At 39.4% G+C, this 18,940-nt stretch overlaps 1 protein-coding gene across 10 annotated transcripts in view; it reads right to left on the reverse strand.

The window, feature by feature from the left end:
• WDR3 (WD repeat domain 3) overlaps positions 1 to 18,940 on the reverse strand; it is a 38,300-nt gene that overhangs the window by 15,000 nt on the left and 4,360 nt on the right. For 4 of the 10 annotated variants that reach the window (XM_081492953.1, XM_081492952.1, XM_081492950.1 and 1 more), the window contains exons 2-14: positions 18,096 to 18,303; positions 16,646 to 16,855; positions 14,142 to 14,260; positions 12,321 to 12,399; positions 10,514 to 10,609; positions 9,483 to 9,596; positions 9,222 to 9,323; positions 8,695 to 8,792; positions 7,474 to 7,581; positions 6,725 to 6,955; positions 3,357 to 3,450; positions 1,410 to 1,511; positions 96 to 181 (exon numbers count right to left, since the gene is read on the reverse strand). In XM_081492953.1, the coding sequence (XP_081349079.1) occupies positions 96 to 181; positions 1,410 to 1,511; positions 3,357 to 3,450; positions 6,725 to 6,955; positions 7,474 to 7,581; positions 8,695 to 8,792; positions 9,222 to 9,323; positions 9,483 to 9,596; positions 10,514 to 10,609; positions 12,321 to 12,399; positions 14,142 to 14,260; positions 16,646 to 16,855; positions 18,096 to 18,266 (1,610 nt within the window). In that variant the 5' untranslated portion in view covers positions 18,267 to 18,303. Of the gene's footprint in view, positions 1 to 95; positions 182 to 1,409; positions 1,512 to 3,356; positions 3,451 to 6,724; positions 6,956 to 7,473; positions 7,582 to 8,694; positions 8,793 to 9,221; positions 9,324 to 9,482; positions 9,600 to 10,513; positions 10,610 to 12,320; positions 12,400 to 14,141; positions 14,261 to 16,645; positions 16,856 to 18,095; positions 18,304 to 18,940 lie in introns of all 10 variants that reach the window. The other 6 variants (XM_081492949.1, XM_081492948.1, XM_081492946.1 and 3 more) reach the window with 2 other exon arrangements.

The raw sequence follows: 18,940 nt of genomic DNA on the forward strand, positions 1-18,940 counted from the left end.
CTCAACAGAAATACATGCGTCAAAAACCCACTCAGTGGTACCTCATTTTCACTCCAACAAATAGACGCAAATTAAAAAAAGAAAAGTCTACTCACCTTTTCTGGGTACTGTTTTCATCTTTCACCAACTCAAAATCCCAGAACTTGACAGATTTATCTGCACCACCTGTCACAAAGCCACGCTGAAAATCAAAGGATATTTCTGTTAGAAAAGTATCGTAGTACAGAAACTTTGGTAAGACACCTCAAAATAATACAAAAGACCATTTTTATTTAAGGCATGGGATAAGAACTAAGATCTGTGGCTTTTCCTTAACCCCCTTTCTTGTTCTTTTAGGGCTGCCTCTACAGGTCTCATCTAAGCACTAACTCCTAGCAGTGCCTAATGTAGTCAGATGAAAACCGATGTAAAGTTCTAGTTACACTTTGATTTGGTGTCAGGAAGAAAGACTCAACAAATACTACAGGGTAACGCAACAGTCAAAAGAATTTGCTGTGAAGTATTAAACTGGTCTCACCACATTTTAGGGTTAGTGTAAAGTATAAGGAACATGGAGTAAGAAAACTAGATCTCAAAATGTCTATTCTGCCATTTCAGAGATCTGTAACATAGAAAGAAAACAACCTTACAATGATCCTTAGTGTTGCTAAAGAGATAAAGACTACCTAGTTTATAAAACCATTGTGAAAATAATAGTAAATGACACGATGGATCTGAAAATACTTTGGAAAATAGAACACTCCACAAATCCAAGATGTTAACTACTATTTACATTTTAAATGCTGCTTTATTTCTGCCCCCAGTGGTATTACTCTATCTAAATTCCAGGTTCCATTTTTTCCAAAAATATCTACTTTCAGGGAATACAGGTTTGCCACTACCGAGGACATTCAAATAAATGAGTCACAATCCCTTCACGTATTGTCAAAAAAAAAATCTCAAAATGTTCTGAGCAACAAATCACACCACTTCAGGTCTCCAGAGTGACTTCTTTGAAAGGAAACACACTGCTGTTGACTGGAAAAGGCTCACAGACTGACTAAAAACCACTAGACTTGTATAGTCATAGATATATAGACTGAAGGGGGAGCAGAAAAGACTGCTCTAACCTCTGCACTGTGTTGCCCAAGGAAATATTTCCTCTTAAGAGGTATCACAAATCACTGGTAATACAGGAGGATAAGTATTTTGATGTCATGTAGCTCATGATCAAGAGCAGCTGAACAAGAATTCAGATCATGGTGACAGCTCTTCATATTATCGGGCACAAAATATGGCACCATATATAGAGATTACACAAGGAGTGGACTTTCTTTAAATTCCTGTTAGGCAGCAGCAGAACTTGATATAAGAGATGGGAGGTGCAGCCAGAGTACTCAAGTCCAGATCGTCACATCTGGTTCAGTTACCTGATCTGGAGAGAGAGACGAGGACCATAAAGCTCCATCGTGTGCATCTATTGTCTCCAGCAGACTTCCTGAGGCCAAGTCATAAAGCTGCAGCTTCCCTGTCTATGGAAGACACAAAATGAACACACCCGCAACCTCCACGATGCACATTTAGTTTCATAACCAGGTAGCAGCAATGGGGCCAACTGCTCAGGAAATGGCTTCCATGGTCTACCTGCTGTACTTCCTCTGTGAATAAGTGCTGTTAAATCTCCTATAGACGCTGGTTTAATCTTGGCAGGGTCACTATACTCGGCAACTATGGAATGGTACAACCTTATAGTACAGGACTACTGTCACTTTCACTGGTTCCTGCAACTTCAAATGGGAAATATCACGGCCAGAGGTGTATCAAGAGTAAACATAATAGCTAATGGGGGACTTAAAAACCTTTAAAAATGTAATCAATCCTTTAAGTGGACTAACAACTCCTCTCCATCTAGTTTTGGCTTCCCCTCTAGAATACATTGACAGTAAGAAATAACACCTACAATGCTAGGGAGGACAATGAACTTGAAAAAAGAAATCGTGGTAGCTTAGAAAACTATCAGCCACGTCTCCTGTTTAGACCCTGTATATGCTGTGGTCTTGGGACCAGCACAGAACACACACAGCGGCCAAGCCTGTTGTATGGTGAGTCTGTAAACATGTGGTGGAAAGAATGTAAGCAGAAGACATGACTCCCAGGGCTGCCTCTCTCTGACTGTCGGTAAATTCATCTCATGAGCCCATTTTTCCATCTGAAAAAATGGAGGTTACATTAACAACCTCTCTAACCAGTTGTGGGGATTAAATGCGATAATGTATGTTAATGGCCTAGCACAGAGACGAGGCTAGGGATTCTGAGTCATACAAATAGTTTTTGAAACGATTAATAGTGGATGAACATTTGGTGAATGAATGAAAAATGAGGGTACTTTTAACTAAAATTTAATGTTTCCTGACATTGACTCTTGAACTCTCTCCAGCTTATTTTATACTTTTTGGTGGGCAAAAAAAATATCCATTGTGATAACATAGGTTTTCTAATAAAATGCACATATGGCATTGGTTTAAGGAGATAAGGACAAATACTTGCAAAGCACTTTTCAAAATATTCCATAGACCTCTTACACTTTATTCCCACTACACCCTAACTATCCCCATTCATGCCACTTCTACTGCCAGCTCTTATTAGTTATTTTCTGGGAGCCAGTCTCTGTGCTAAGTGCTTTGCAGACTGTGAGGTAGGTTATTTACATATTTTACATTTATTTAGATATCAAGGCTTACAGGGTGGAGTAACTTGCCCAACTCATAGCTAGTGAGTAGAAGAGCTGGGATTCAAACCCAGGCAATTTGGCGCAAAAGGCTCTGTCAAAAAGCAAGTGCCATCATCTCCTAATACAGATAAGGAAACACACTAGAAGTTTATGCAACTTGCTCCAAGTTACCCATTTTGTAGGCGAAAGAATCTGAATGCAAATCCATGTGTATGCATTCCCTCATGGTTCTTTCCCCATGTGATTATAGCTGAAGACTTGGTCACTTGGTCTCTCTTTACTGAATGCTTCTATCTGCCACACCTGATGCTGGTACTTAATGTATTTTATTAGTCTTCTCAAAACACAATTACATGTGCACTCATAAAAATATGCATGAAAGGCTGATTGCCAAATTGTTAATGATAGTTATCTTGGGTCATGATTTTAATTTTCTTCATAATTTAACATACGGTTTGGTTTACAAAAAAAAAAAAAGAACTTAAAAGAAATAAAAACTTCAAAAAAAGGGCAATGAACTATGACACTCTCGTATTATCCAGCTCTAATACATTTCCCATATGCTAATGAAGGAAGCAGGTTTCTTAACCAACCTGAAGAATATTGAGCAGAAAAGTCCCCTAAATCCATGGAAAAGTCTGTTTACCTTTGTTCCTATGACCACCTGCCGATCACCAGGTACAAAGAATGAGCAGAGCGCATATTCACAGGTCACTGTGCGAACACACTGCAGCGTAGATCTGTGAGGAAGAAGGAATAAAGAACTCACATGTTAGGAGAACCTGCTTCTCCACCTGCGAAGTCAGCATGTACATTTAATATTAATACATACTTAGCCACACAGGATGGTCAACGTAAGCGAGGACAAAGTCTGAATGCATGTATGCTAAGTCACTTCAATCACGTTCAACTCATGTGACCCCATGGACTGTACCCACCAGGTTCCTTTGTCCATGGGATTCTGCAGGCAAGAACACTGGAGTGGGTTGCAGTGCCCTCCTCCAGGGGATCTTCCTGACCCAGGGATTGAACCTGAGTCTCTTAGGTCTCCCGCATTGGCAGGCGGATTCTTGACTTAATTATAGTCAGGGAGAAAATAGTAAACAGCCCCTAACTTTGTTTTCTTTATAGGATGTTCCCAATCCTAAGGAACAGATTCTACAAAAACAAAGCTGAAAAAAGCCATCTGCTGAGTTCAACAGAACCCGATCTGCTGCTACAAAGAAGTGTGTGAGCCCAGAAGGCTAAGTCAAATTAACATATTATATCCCTACAAGTCAAGTTCATTTTTATTGGACCATTAACATTCACCCATTCAGCAAATACCCACTCCAATATGTACCGAATGCCAGGTCCTGTTCCAGGTGCTGGAGATGACACAGTGAGTTAAACACAGGAGGCCCCGAATTCCATAAAGCTTAACATCCTCTGGAAGTGAGACATGTATGGGTGTCTCAGGCGCTAGCAGGTGTTGTGGAGAAACACAGAGCTGGGGGAAGGGGACTCAAGAGTGCAAGGGTAGAAGGGGACAGCAGGATGGCCGTGTGACGACAACAGAGGGAGGACGGCCTGTAGCCGAATGGGAAGCTGGTTCCTGGAAGAAAGAAGAGGGAGCACAAAGGCCACAGCACGGGCACGTTCTTGTTGCCTGAGAGGGGTAATGAAAAGGCCAGGGGGCTGCAGTGGAGATGGTGAGAGTGGAGAGAGGCAGCGGCTGTAAGGACTGTGACTTCCAGTTAGCGTTAGATGGAGCTCCGGGAAGTGATGAGCTTCCATGATAAAAAGATTACATTGGCTGCCGTGCTGAGAACAGACCACAGGGAGCAAGTAAGGAAGCATGGATGCCAGTCAGGAAGCTATTACCATCCAGATAAGAGATGATGGTGGTCTGAACCCAATCGTGGCAGTGAAGGTGACGAGATGTGCTTGAAATTTCAGGTACATTTTGAAGGTGGGGCTGACAGCTTTTGTTAATGAATTGGACATGGGACATGAGAGAGAAAATCAAGAATGGCTACAAAGATTTGTGCTTTTAACGACTGCAGGAAGTAGTTATTTACTAAGAATGGGAAGTCTGTAGGAACAGAGGGTGAGGAGGCTACTGAAGAAATGAAGATCACAAATGTGGTTTGGACATATAAAAGTTTGAGATGCCTAATTAGATATCCAAGGGGTGATACAAAAAGGATTTGGATATGAGAGTCTGAAGTTCAGGGAGAGGCTGAGGCTAGAGACACAAATTTATGCGTCACCAGCACAGAGAGCCATCTGACTCAAGAGCACAGCAAGTAAGTGAAGACAGAGAAGAGGTTCAAAAACTTTGCTCTGAAGCATTTCAACAGTTACAGGTCAGTAAAGTAAAAAGGATTCAGCCAAGACTGAGGAGAAACAGCCAGCAGAAGAAGAAGAAGTAATGAAATTCAGTGTTTCAAAGAGGAGAAACGTTACCAATTCAAGCAGAGTGTCAGACAAAGCTTATCGGTCACTGGATTTAAAAACATGAAGACCACTGATGAGATGACAAGAGCTTCTTTGGTGAAATGGTGGGGATAAAGGCCTGATGAAGAAAAGGATCAGCAGATGGGAGAGATAACTGGAGAGAGAGGTAAGGATGAGACAGCATATTCTTTTAAGATGGGAGATATTATAGCATGCATGTATGCATACTAAATCACTTCAGTCGTGTCCAACTCTTTACAACCCTTTGGACTGTAGCCCACAAGGCTCCTCTGTCCATTGGATTCTCCAGGCAAGAATTCTGGAGTGGGTTGCCACGCCCTCCTCCAGGGGGTCTTCCCAACCCAAGGACTGAACCCGAGTCTCTTTAATGTCTCCTGCATTGGCAGGCGGGTTCTTGACCACTAGCACCACCTCAGATATCTTTATGCTGATAGGAATGACCCAACAGAGAAGGAAAATGAATGATGCAAGAGAGAGAGGAAAACTGCTAGAAGTAGATATATATAGGTTGTGATTAACTTTTGGTTAGGAGCACCATCAGTCATAGGAAGAAAGATTATGTGATACAGATGCAGATAAATTGCCAGTTGTAATGGGAGCATATGAATGTTTTTGGATGATTCCATTACTTTGGCCACCTGATGCGAAGAACTGACTCATTGGAAAAGACCCTGATGCTGGGAAAGATTGAAGGCAGGAGGAGAAGGGGACGACAGAAGCTAAGACAGTTGGATGGCATAACCAACTAAATGAACATGAGTTTGAGCAAGCTCCGGGAATTGGTGATAGACAGGGAAGCCTGGCGTGCTGCAGGCCATAGGGTCGCAGAAGAGTCAGACACAACTGAGCTACTGAACTGATTTCTTCAGTGAACCAGGAAACAAGGTCATCAGCTTAAAGGGTCAAGAGGTGTGGGAAGTAAGAAGGTGTGACAGTCATCTAGAAAAGTGAGGAATTAGAAATCAAGATAAAGTTACTGAAGAGCACTAAGAGCCTCCTTGAATTTAGAGTTGGTAGTATGTTTGTGTCGAAGAAGGCAATGGCACCCCACTCCAGTACTCTTGCCTGGAAAATTCCATGGACGGAGGAGCCTGGTAGGCTACAGTCCATGGGGTCACTAAAAGTCGGACACGACTGGGCAACTTCACTTTCACTTTTCCCTTTCATGCACTGCAGAAGGAAATGGCAACCCACTCCAGTATTCATGCCTGGAGAATCCCAGGGAGAGCAGAGCCTGGTGGGCTGCCGTCTATGGGGTCGCACGGAGTTGGACATGACTGAAGCGACTTAGCAGCAGCAGTATGTTTGTGTCTACCCAAGTACAGCAATAAGCTTTAGACATGTAATAAACTTGCATTTTTTGCACCAAATCTAATAAGGCAATTTTTCCTACTCTAAACTCCACAGGTCTACAGTCAAAATGCACTGAAAATACATTTTCAAGGGACTGTATTTAGGGCCCTAAGAAAAACTAATCATCAAGAATACCAAAACTAGCTCAAAGGGAAGAAAACTTTACTGAGTAGAGCTACAGAAGGGCATCACTTCACAAACCTGTTCCATATCTTAATGGAATCAGCTGCTGCTGAAAGGATAGCAATATTGTCTGAGCTGAATGACAAAGTCCGCACGTCAGTGCGATGACCTCCGATGGTAATTCTGTTTGTCCTGACAGGCTGAGGAGCTGGCATGGAGGCATTCAGTGAATATAATTCCACCAAGTTGTTCTGCAGCAGGAAAACCGCCTTTAACTCTCCTTGAGGAGTATGAATCAAGTCAAAGGATCTGCATGAGAAAATATTCACAGATGTTCAAATGTTCCCGCAACCATCTTCATTTTCAGCGTTAACTTTTTTTCAGGAGAAAGGCTTTGCAATGCCCTCCACTTGTAAGTTAACAAGTGTAAAGGATTTTACTTATAAGAATGCTCTGAGTATTGGACAGTAGTCAAGTACAGGCTAAGTCCAAGAAACCAGAGCTCAGGTACTGGATCTGATTTGTTTCCATGTATGTTTTCTAAGTGACCTAAAATCCTTTTGGAATACGGGCTATCCATTTTTCTTTGTAATTAGCAGCAGTAAAGAACTATAAATGAAAAGATAAAAGGCTATCATAATGAAACAAATAGAAGACAATGGATAAGTGAGGCCATGGTGAGCAGGAGAAGCTGAGTCCCACAACCATCGTCTCCAGATATAATCTGTAGCGACTGCTTACAAACAGCATGAAAAGCTGATACAACTTTGCAGCTTACTTTTTATACAACACTTCAGATACTTCAGCTTTACTACATTTTCACTCACTTGATTTTGGCAGAAGTTTTGATATTAGCTACCCGTTGGATTTCATCTTGCAGAGTCATTTTGACATTGATTTCAAGGTCTTCCTCCTCCTCATTGCAAGAATTTAATCTAAAGGAGAAAAGAAAAAAAGAGTATCATCCTATCACTGTTTTAGAAGTTTTGCTATTACTGGAGTCAAGTTTTGGTCCAAGACCAACAACCCATGTGGGAAAGTCGTTTAACCACATGAAATTACCATGAAAATTAAAACAATGAAGTGTATGTAGGAATGCATTGTGAACCTCAATGCAATTAATATAAAGTATTATTCCATCCAACAGGTACCCTTAATAAATGGATTCCAAATGCAGAAGTCCATAAAGTTGCAGGGGATGAGTATTCGTAGTTCAAACTATTCCACTGAAGTGTTTCTGATAAAATTCTCTATCTTTGGGACTTTTTAGAAAATCCATTAGCCTACACTTAGCAACTCAACTGTGTCAAATAAACCAGAGGTCTCACAAGATCTGCTCTATCAAATAAAAAATTTAAGAAAGGATGACTTTTTGAGACTTGATAAATTTCAACCACTGAGAAACTGATTTCTATAGCTATAATGACCTATTTAAGGTGATACTGTCTTAAACTTCAATTATGTAACTGTCCAACCAGGCTTCCTTCTCACAGTCCCACAGGTCAGCACCAGGCAACCCAGTCCCCTTCTGTATAGGCTGCTGTGATTGAAGACACACCACTAGCCTCTCAGAATTAAATCCTTTAGAAAACTGAAAGTCACTCAGTCGTGTTCGACTCTTTGCAACTCCCAAGGACTATACAGTCCATGGAATTCTCTAGGCCAGATTACTGGAGTGGGTAGCCTTTCCCTTCTCCAGGAGATCTTCCCAACCTAGAGATCAAACCCAGGTCTCCCACACTGCAGGCAAATTCTTTACCAGCTGAGCCACAAGGGAAGCCAAATCATTTAGAAGCTATGTTTAAATATCTGTACTGTCTTTCTAGTTCTGTGTGGTTCTCAGTGCAAGATCTAGGAATATGGTAAGTTATAAAACTGTACGTAGAAATTAAAAACTTGGACTACCAGCACACCTTAAAACCTTCCCTAGCATTTAATGGTAATTGGAAATAGAGTAAATATTCCTTTAAAGAAGCCCCAGTTTTTCTATCAGTACAATGTGGCCCACCCAGGGTACTTTATTTGTAGTAAATATTAAGAAAACACACTTTGCTTTCTTTTTAGCTTTCTTCATCTTCTTGTCCATTTTCTTCTGAATTTCCTCTTTGGAAAGGATACGAAACACTTCTAGCACAGAATTGGTTCCCTAGAAAAGGAAAAGGCTGATGTGAGTCCAGGAGAGGCAATTTGTTAACTTAGCTTTTTCTCTGTAAGAACATTTCTTTTTTTTCCCTACTGGTATTACCATGGACAATTTAATCTCTCTGCAATTGTTGTCTCATCTGTAAAGCAGAAATATACCACTTTCTACAGTGTTCCTCTGAAGACTAAATAAGAAATTAATGCTTTTAAATTGTTTAGAAGAGCAGGGATTTAATCAGTGTTTGCTAATAATAACAGTGATAATAGCAGTTACTGTTATGCTAACAGAAGCTAGGGAGTATAGATCCACAAGGTACCATATAATGAAACCTTAAAAGGACTAAAGAAAAATTCACATCCACACCAAATACTAAATGAGTCTCTGAAAGGAACAGCAGAGTCCTTGTTATTTCTTCCTGAGCCTGATACTCACATGGCAAGCAAGAATCCTGCCTGTCCTGTCAACTGCAAGGTTCACAACTCGGTCCCTTCCTTCCCGCATTATGGATCCAGCTTTTCTGCATGTAAGGATGCGCTGCACAAGAAGCAAGAGAAAAGGTAAAACTTAACAGTTACTTCTGTTGACCACTAAAAAGACAGGATTCCAAGAAATGCAGGTGACAAAGATCATCCCTAAAATGAATACCTTCCCAGCATTCAACTCAACTGAAAGTAAGAAACAAAAATTAATTACATCCTCAGGAGCTTCATCCATCTCAAGGGTACCATCCTCTGCTTCATGTGAGTCCTGTATACCAGGAGAAGACTCTTTGATTTTCTTGGGTTCTGGTTCTTCTGGGTCTTCAACCTGCTTTTATAAAAATAGGAAAATAAAAAGTGAAATAATTAGTTCCAGGAGGTGACTCTCACACTAATGACTTAGAAACCTGTCTTCATGGCTACTGATAACTTCCATTTAGTGACCTCTCTGATCAAGCATCTTCGATGGCAGCACACTTATCAGAATATATTAAAAACAAACTACATCAAACACAAACAAAACATTATTCATCATACTAGATTTAATAACTTCCCAGAGTATAAGGACCATTGTCCCAAAACAAAGTGAAAAAATGATGACCTCATTAATTTTAAAACCTTCTTAGGTGAAAGACCTACCATATTCTAGAAGGAAGGATTCAAATTGGCATTACAAATTGCAAACACACTGTATGAGGTTACATTTTCTTCTTATATAAAGAAAAGATAAACTCTAGCCTACTAATGTAGAACCCATCAGAATGGCTATTGGATACACCACCACATATCTCACCCCAGTTAAACCCTGGATATGACCTTTTATCCACACAAAATCTTTGCGGATCTGAGAAAAAGTTATAGATCTTCTTAGAATATACATATTTATATAAACATACAGAAATTCTACCTAGATATTTGTTTGAGAGAAGAGGGTCACAGATATCCTGAAGTCCATCCATGGACACCCGAAGATCAAGGAGTATCAAGCTAAGAGCCCTATAAACTAAAACATTAACATTACCGAGAGCTGTAAGCCTAAAGCTATCCTTCGTCCAAGTGCAAATGAGCATAGAAATAAAACACAGAATGAAGGGAAAAAAATTGTGTGGAAGTCACAGGTTATCAGTTAGAGAAAATTCCAATACAATGTGTAAGTACTTAGTAATTACATGTGATTCTAAATTCAACAAAACTATGAAACTGCTGAAACATGACCCTGCCCGTGATCAGAAAATAAGCAATTACCTCTTGTAGATAAGATATGTCCCAAGCCCTCAGTTCACTGTCAGAAGCCCCAGTGATGAGGCGCTTTTCTTCAGACACCAGAACCAACCCCCACACCTACAGGGCATAAAAGATTCAAATAATATGATTTAAGGGAATCCTGGATGTAGGACATAACATCCTAAAAATCTAAGTACGCTGTAGTCAAATCACTTTGGTACTGCAAAGTCTAATATTAAGGGCAACCTTTTCAAAACACACTAAAAAAAAGCTCACTTTTAGAAAGAAAATGATCTACGGTAGAATTGTTGTTTATGTGGTAACCAGCAGTTTCTCTGTAATTTCCTATCCTTAAATTTAGATAATAGCTGTTTAGAATAAATCCTAATTAGAAGCCACTCAAGTGATAATTTTAAGTCTGGCACTTCTTTGCTTTCAGCAGAGCTTACAAATAAAAGGTGCTCCGTTAATGTCTATCAGAGTATTGTTTTTAGACTCAAACATGCATGAATAAACAGTGAAAATAACAGTATTGTTGCAAATCAACAAAAAAGTCTAATTTGCTTTTCCTCCTCATTAATTCTAGGGTGTGTATATTCCTCATACATTCTAGGGTGTATACACACATGCACATACGTATATATACACATATAAATCTATATAACTGAGTTATAATTAACATACATTATTATATTAGCTAAAGGCATACAACACAGTGATTCAATTTTTATATATTCTGAAATGATCACCACAGTAAGACGAGTTACCCGTCCATTGACATACAAAATTGTTACAATATTATTGACTATGTACCCTGTATATGCATTACATCCCACAACTGGAAGTTTTTACCCCTAATTCACCTTGGCCTCTGTCTGATATGAACAAAGAACGGAGGATGCAAAAATGTAAAACATTCTCTGATCTCTATGGAACATATCTATATTCAGGTAACTATTATAATGGCTGCTGCTGCTGCTAAGTCGCTTCAGTCATGTCCGACTCTGTGTGACCCCATAGACGGCAGCCCACCAGGCTCCCCTGTCCCTGGGATTCTCCAGGTAAGAACACTGGAGTGGGTTGCCATTTCCTTCTCCAATGCATGAAAGTGAACAGTGAAAGTGAAGTCGCTCAGTTGTGTCCGACTCTCAGCGACCCCATGGACTGCAGCCTACCAGGCTCCTCTGTCCATGCGATTCTCCAGGCAAGAGTACTGCAGTGGGATGCCATTGCCTTCTCCATTATAATGGCTACAATTTGCTATTTACATGTCACCAGGCCAAGCACTGTACATGCAGTATCATCATACTTTCCTACAATCATAAAGGTGGACACTTAAAATTTAAAGTGATGAAACTCATATTCATGGGTTAAAAACTAATGTAAGGCCAATGTTTACTAAATGCCAGAGAAGGCAATGGCACCCTACTCCAGTACTCTTTTGCCTGGAAAATCCCATGGACGGAGGAGCCTGGCAGGCTTCAGGCCATGGGGTAGCTGAGAGTCAGACACAACTGAGCGACTTCACTTTCACTTTTCACTTTCGTGCATTGGAGAAGGAAATGGCAACCCACTCTAGTGTTCTTGCCTGGAGAATCCCAGGGACGGCGGAGCCTGGTGGGCTGCCGTCTATGGGGTCACACAGAGTCGGACACGACTGAAGTGACTTAGCAGCAGCAGCAGCTCTATCTGCTCTGATGGTTGGCACTTTGTCCACCATACCAACTTCTCTCAAGACAGTACATATCAATTATTGGTAGCAGTAAAGAAATCCTCTCTTCCTTTCTGCCTTGCCATTCTTTCCCTGGCACCATAACCCTACACGTACCTCAGTTCGGTGGCCAACCATTGTTTTAAAACAGTGCTGGGTATCAAGGTCCCACCATTTCACCATGGTATCTTTCCCACTAAAAGAAGAAATAGGAAAAAAAATCTTATCAGGAAGAATCAAATGAACATGAAGATCAAGATCATTTGTTGCCTTAAAAAGACATAATACACAGCAATGATGTCTAATGTTAATATTTACCTTTCTTTTAAAAAGAATCCTAACTCTCAAAACACTCCTCTTCTTTCCTGGCAAGAACTGAGTCAATGAAAAGTCATGGACTCTTCGCTGATTATAGCCACCCAACTTCCTTTTCCCTCTATAAAAGTGCTCTTTTTCCTCTGCTGATCCTAAATAAATCCAGTTTTGCTGGGGGGTAAGAAAAAAAAGAATCCTAATTCTCTATATGGCTATTCTCAGGTAGAAAAATAAAATGTTCCAAAAATAACCTTGAATTCAGAGTGCTACAGAACATAAAACTTGGGCTGTTACACATCATTTCCATAGCCACAGCATCAACGTTCCTTCATACTGTCTAACTCAGAAACAGCATAGCCTCTCTTGCTCCCTTGTCTCCCAATGTTCAGCTAGTCTCCAGGTCCCAAAAATGCCTCCTCTGGGAAGTCTCTAAGCCTTGATTCCTTCCAATCCATTTCTGTACACAAACCTCAATCTAAGTCCTATTGCCTGAATTATTTTTTATTTTAATAACTTATGTGGTCTCTGTCTAGTCCTGTTACCTCATCACATCCAATACACCACTGGCATATAATCTCAATTTTCTAACTTTGCACTAACTCAAGATTCTCTATGGAATCAAAATCAAGCTCTTCGGCACCATTCCCCAAACCTCCCATTAACTGGCTCTTAATCTCCCTGCCAACAAGCTCTACTCTTCCTGCCTCAAATGCCTGTTCTCTGCTTCTTCACCAGTAGAAATCTACCATAATGCTGGTACCAGGATTAAAATTGGAAATACCCTAAAACCTGATTTACAAAACCTTTCCTATACAATCCTACCTCCCAGTGTCATTTCCTTTTCCTTACATCCCCTAAGCTATCAGGTGTTTGTAAATTCTAGCAGAACTGTAGAGTCACTGCCTCATGTTATCTGAACAAGACACACTACCACCCCTAGATCCTACCCCACAGGGACAAATCCACCACTTGGACAGCATTCTGTGCTGCTCCTCTATAGCACTTCTGGTTCTTCTGTGGTTCTTACTAATTACTATGGTCCTTCTAATTACTGCCTGGCAAAATCTCGGATCTCAAACTTTCCTGGGTAGCCATTCCTTAGGAACGGTAACTATTACATTTAGGCTGAACTATATGAAATTGCTGGTATCTGACATATCACTTTTAACCCATACAAATGGTTCAACCTATTAGATGTTCAGGAGCCCAAAGTATGGAGCAAATAAGTCTCTTTTAAAGAAGCAGGCTAAAACAAACATTTAGTAGTCACATCTGCCCACTGTTCCATATTCGGTTTTCCTGACTTTCTAGGGATCCAGAAAGTAGACAGTTCATGCATCTGTCAAAGAGTTAAGGAACATGGAAAAGCTGATATCGGGGGAAAATAATGACAAATCAGAAAAGGGAATTAAAAAATGCTATAAAGAACTCTGCATAGCATCCATGCTACTGTTGGGGAGGGGAGGCAGGGGGCGAGAAAGCAGAGAGAGGAGGAAACTAGCCCATGAGTTTGAGTGTAGTGTGAAGAAACGAGCAAGGATCAAGCAAATTCCTTCTGTGAAAGCCTTGCTGTGAATTCACCTAGAAAAACAACTGGACACAAAGCTGTCCCTACTACTTTACCTCGTAACCAGCAGGTTCTTTTCTCGTAGAAACAGTGCTTGTGTGATGGCGTCTTTGTGTCCCTTTAGACGGTAGAGGCCACTTTCATTGATCACATCCCACACGATAACATCCGTGTCCTAAAGGAATCAAATCATATAGAAGAACTTTCTTTATCACATAAGGCCTAACTTGACAAACAAGAGGGTGTAATATTCTTATTACAAAGTTGATATGTAGTTCTTATAGAAAACTTGGAAAGCATACAGAAAAATAGAGAAGAAACAAACACCAGCTGATTTCACCACCCAGACATGATCAACATAGATGTTTTTTGTATACTGCTACAGTCTTTACGTGTACATACATACTGTTAACTGAGATCACACTATTACTATCGTTTTAGAACCTTCTTTTTCTCCTTTAATATATTTCTCTATTTCCACGTCATTACAGATGCTTCTCATTTTTAATAGTCACGTACTAACCATCCTTAAGGATATATCATTATTTATCTTAAATTTTTTCTATTTCAGCCATTTAGGTAGTTACCAATTTCTGCTATTATAAATATGTGGAAACGACCATTCTTGTACATCAATCCTTTATATATCTCCAATCAGAATAAAGACTAAAAAGGGATATTCTTGGATTAAAAGGTATTTTTTCTATTTTAATGCCTTTAAATAGGATAATAATTTTAATGGAATTTAATTTGCAATTCAGGGTGATCTCCAGAAAGGTTGCACCAATCTAAAGGTCCACAGGGACTATGTGTGACAAGGCCAGTTTTCTCATCCCTTCAGCACTGGGTATTATCAGTTGCTTAAAAACCACTGCCAATTTCACAAGTTGAAAGGCTATCTCAATATTTGATTTGCATTTCTGAATACCAATAAGAAATTCTGTACATGCTCTATGGTGATTACTGACCTTTCTGTACCTCCTGTGAACTGCCAAGTCACGTCTTTCATCTTCCTTTGGATTTTATTTACTTGTTTGTTGTTATTAAGACATGATATTAATATTTGCCTTTTATACTAGAACTATTAAATACTTTCCCTTTTTCATTGTCCTTTATTTTTTCCAGTTTTACTTAAAAATGATTGACATATATCGCTGTATAAGTTTAAGGCATACAGCATGATGGTTTAATTTACATATATTGTGAAATGAGTACCATAATAGGTTGAGCTAACACCCATCTCATTCAGATCCAGTAAAAAGAGAAAAAGTTTCTCCATGTGATGAGGACTCTTAGGATTTGCTCTTAACTTTTTTATATTGTTTTAATGTTTTAAAATACATTGTAAATATTCAAATATTAAGCATTCAAATTTTCCTTTCTAATTTATTTCCTTACTGATAGGCTTGAAGTCTTTTTATCAGATTGATATCAGATATTTTATCACCTTGATATCAGATATTTATTTATATATCTTCTAGTTTACTTAAAATACCATGATTTAATATTTAAGTCTTTGAGAATTTTTTTGGTACATGGCATGAAGTAAAGTTTTAACTTAAAATTCCCCCCCACGTGGTGAGCCAATTGTTTAAGTACTACTTCAGAAGTAATTCATCATTTTTCTACTCAAAAATGTCACCTTTAAAATAAAATAGGATACACACACACACACACACACACACACACACACTAAGTATATCAAGTGGATATGTTTCTTGTATTCCCATTTGGTTCCAATAATCTGACTATTTTGTATTAATGCCAGCTTGATATAACATATTATAAATTATGACTTCATAATGTATTATAGTATCTGAAACCTCTTAAAATTCCAACCCTGAAAAAAAATCGGAAACCCTTTTATTAATTTTTCCCAAAACTCTGCTGTTTATTATTCATTTGTTTTTACACATGTGCTTTTAAATCATTTGGTCATGTTCAAAACAAAAGACAAAAAAAATCTTTGGTATATTTAATCTGTTTTATCTATGTAAACTAGTTAGAACATAGGAGTATCATCTCAACACTTTGTCTTGCCATTCAAGAACATGGCTTGTGTCTCTACTCATTCAAGTCTTTGTTACATTCTTCAGTCAAGTTTCACAGCATTTTTGTGTCCATTATTTAACACACAATTGTAAATGGAATCATTTATATTCTATTTTCTAACTGATGACTGAGATATAGGAAAGTGAGATATTTTACCAAAATGAATTGCCAAGAAGCATCATTTTGACTCTGCCTTTCCAATATGTTTCATCCACCCACTTGTGTACTGTTTTGGGTAGGCAAACATACAATGATGTCACACGGTAATTATCATAGACAGCCTCATCTTGTTCCTATATTTTACAGGCTTTAATCAGAGAATCTGACAGGAAACAAAATGGACCATCCAATTCAAATCCATCCTTCTCACTCTATACTACCATTGATACTATTTTGTACACAGAATGCCCACTGTTTCAGCCAACAATTTTTGTGAACAACCTGCTTTAGCATTAGTCTTATGCTCCTTTGCCAGATCAAAATCTGGGCACCTAATTCAAGGTCTCACCTTGGATCCAGAAGCCAGCCTGCCTCCTAGCTGATCATACTTCAAGGATGTGATGGCTGCTTTATGTCCATTGAAGGTCACATTTCCTTCTCCACTCAGGAGACTGAAGATTCGGATAGCTCCATCCTCATAACCAACAGCTAAGTGCAGCCCATCTGGGGAGGGGCACAAGCAAGTGACTTCATGTTTAAGCCCCTGAAGGATGAGGATCTGAAATAATAAAAATTGAAAATAATGTAGAGGAGTTAAGCATGTCACCAAGGAAAAAGTGTGGAACTAATCAGGCACAGTAAAACTAAAAGCATCAATAATTCCAAATCGCTCTTATGAATAATAATGAAACTCTGCATTCTGTTTCAAGTTTTTTTTAATACAGAAACTACTATTTGCACTGGGTAATGAAACATTCAAGAAAAGGTAAAGCTATACTACTCTATTTCTCCAAAGCTCTACATTAGCATCATACATGCCAAAATTTTCCAGGCAAAGGAATAAATTACTAAGTCCTTATTCTATGTCAACACCAAATGATTTTCCATAAAGGCTTATAAACACATCCTTGCTTTAACTGAGCCCCATCTCAGAAACCAATGTGCATGGCACTAGAGTGCTACAGTGGTTTATCCCCAGGGGACTTTGAGGGACAATAAGTATCAAAGTGTTAACCTTTTGGGAGTCTCAAAGAGAGTGTACAAGATCAAAATGCCTGTATTTGGTTTGGCAGAAGTGGTAGGCTTAGGAATTCAGAGTTATACAAAATATCAAAGGCTAGTTTAACAACCCTTTGGCCTCATCTGCATAAGAAGATTCAGTCAACATATTCCTTTTAAATGCCTAATATTCTATAACTGAGCTTCCCTGGCTGAGCAGTAAAGAATCTGCCTGCAATGAAGGGATGCAGGTTTGATCCCTAGAGAAGGAAGTGGCAACCCATTCCACTTTTCTTGCCTAGAAAATCCCATGGACAGAGGAGCCTGGCAAGCTACAGTCTATGGAGTCGCAAAAGAGTCAGACACGACTTAGCGACTAAAACAACTATGACAATTCTACAATTAGTTCTGAGGGCAAGTAGAACTTCAAAAGTGGAGAACTGGCAGAGAAAAACAAATATGCTGGGAATAATGATTACAAATAATTACCTATAAACATCACTACAAAGAAATACCTAAGAGATAAGCCCCATTTGGTTGTGCTTTTCAGAGTTTAGTGTAGAAGAACACAATAGAATCTTTTCCGCTCTGTAAGAACACAAAAGAATCTTTTCTATTGTGTTCTATTTCACAATATAATACTTGGCTATCCAGATCCAAAGATTTAAAAAAAACAATTTCTAGAGGCACACACATTAAAAAAAAAAAAATCTGTGCGTAATAAAACAGAACTCTCCCACTTCTGCCTCCACCCGCAAATACCCATAAATCAGTATCAACCTGGGTGACTGCTGGCTTACCTTCTCTCCTTTCCTTAAGTCCCAGATGAAAACATGTTCACAGGCTGGTACTGCCACATAGCGTCCTTTTTCACCACGAAGTGTCACAAAGACAATGTTACCTTTTTGGCTCCCAATAAGGCCAAAGACAGCACTGGCAACATAGCGCAGGTACTGCTTGGTGAGTCCCATGTTTTAACATCTGATACCGCAAGTGAGGCAGCTGCACCTACAAACAAAGACTTAGTACTTCAGGCACCTTGGTTCTGCTGAGTTGGTGAACACCAGCTATTCATCATGTGCTTAAAAGCCTTTGACCCTGTGGCTGCTAAACCTTCATTTACTCTGAATATACCATTGACATAAAATACCTGAACAGCTTCATTTTTTATTCTCGGGTGACTCAACATGTCATCTCTCATTCCTCAAGTTTCAGATTGGTCACACTGTCATGCCCACCTCACAAATATCTGATGGTTGCTTAGGCTTCGATGCACCTGAACGATTTGCTTCTGCCCCCCAAGTTCAACTACCAAAGATTTTACACTGAGATTGACGGTCTCAGACTGAAAATATTTATCAATGAGCATTTATTGTAAACCTACTAATAATTAGACAGGCACTGATCTAGATGCTAGAGATATGGTGTTGAGTAAAACAAAAATGCCTCATCTCAAACTCCAGAATGTATCTAAATCACCCAAGTGGCTATGAAAACAGATAGTAGGAACCACCTCCATCTCACCTCCCTAGTGCCTATTTCTGATTCAGTAGGTCTGGGGTGAGGCCCAAGATTTTTCAAGTCTGACACGTTTCCAGGTGATGCTGCTGCAGTTCCTCATTTTGAGAGGTACTATAACATGTGT

The sequence above is a fragment of the Giraffa tippelskirchi genome, chromosome 5 (assembly GCF_054371585.1).
Source record: "Giraffa tippelskirchi isolate mGirTip1 chromosome 5, T2T-mGirTip1v1.2.pri, whole genome shotgun sequence".
NCBI lineage: Eukaryota > Metazoa > Chordata > Mammalia > Artiodactyla > Giraffidae > Giraffa > Giraffa tippelskirchi.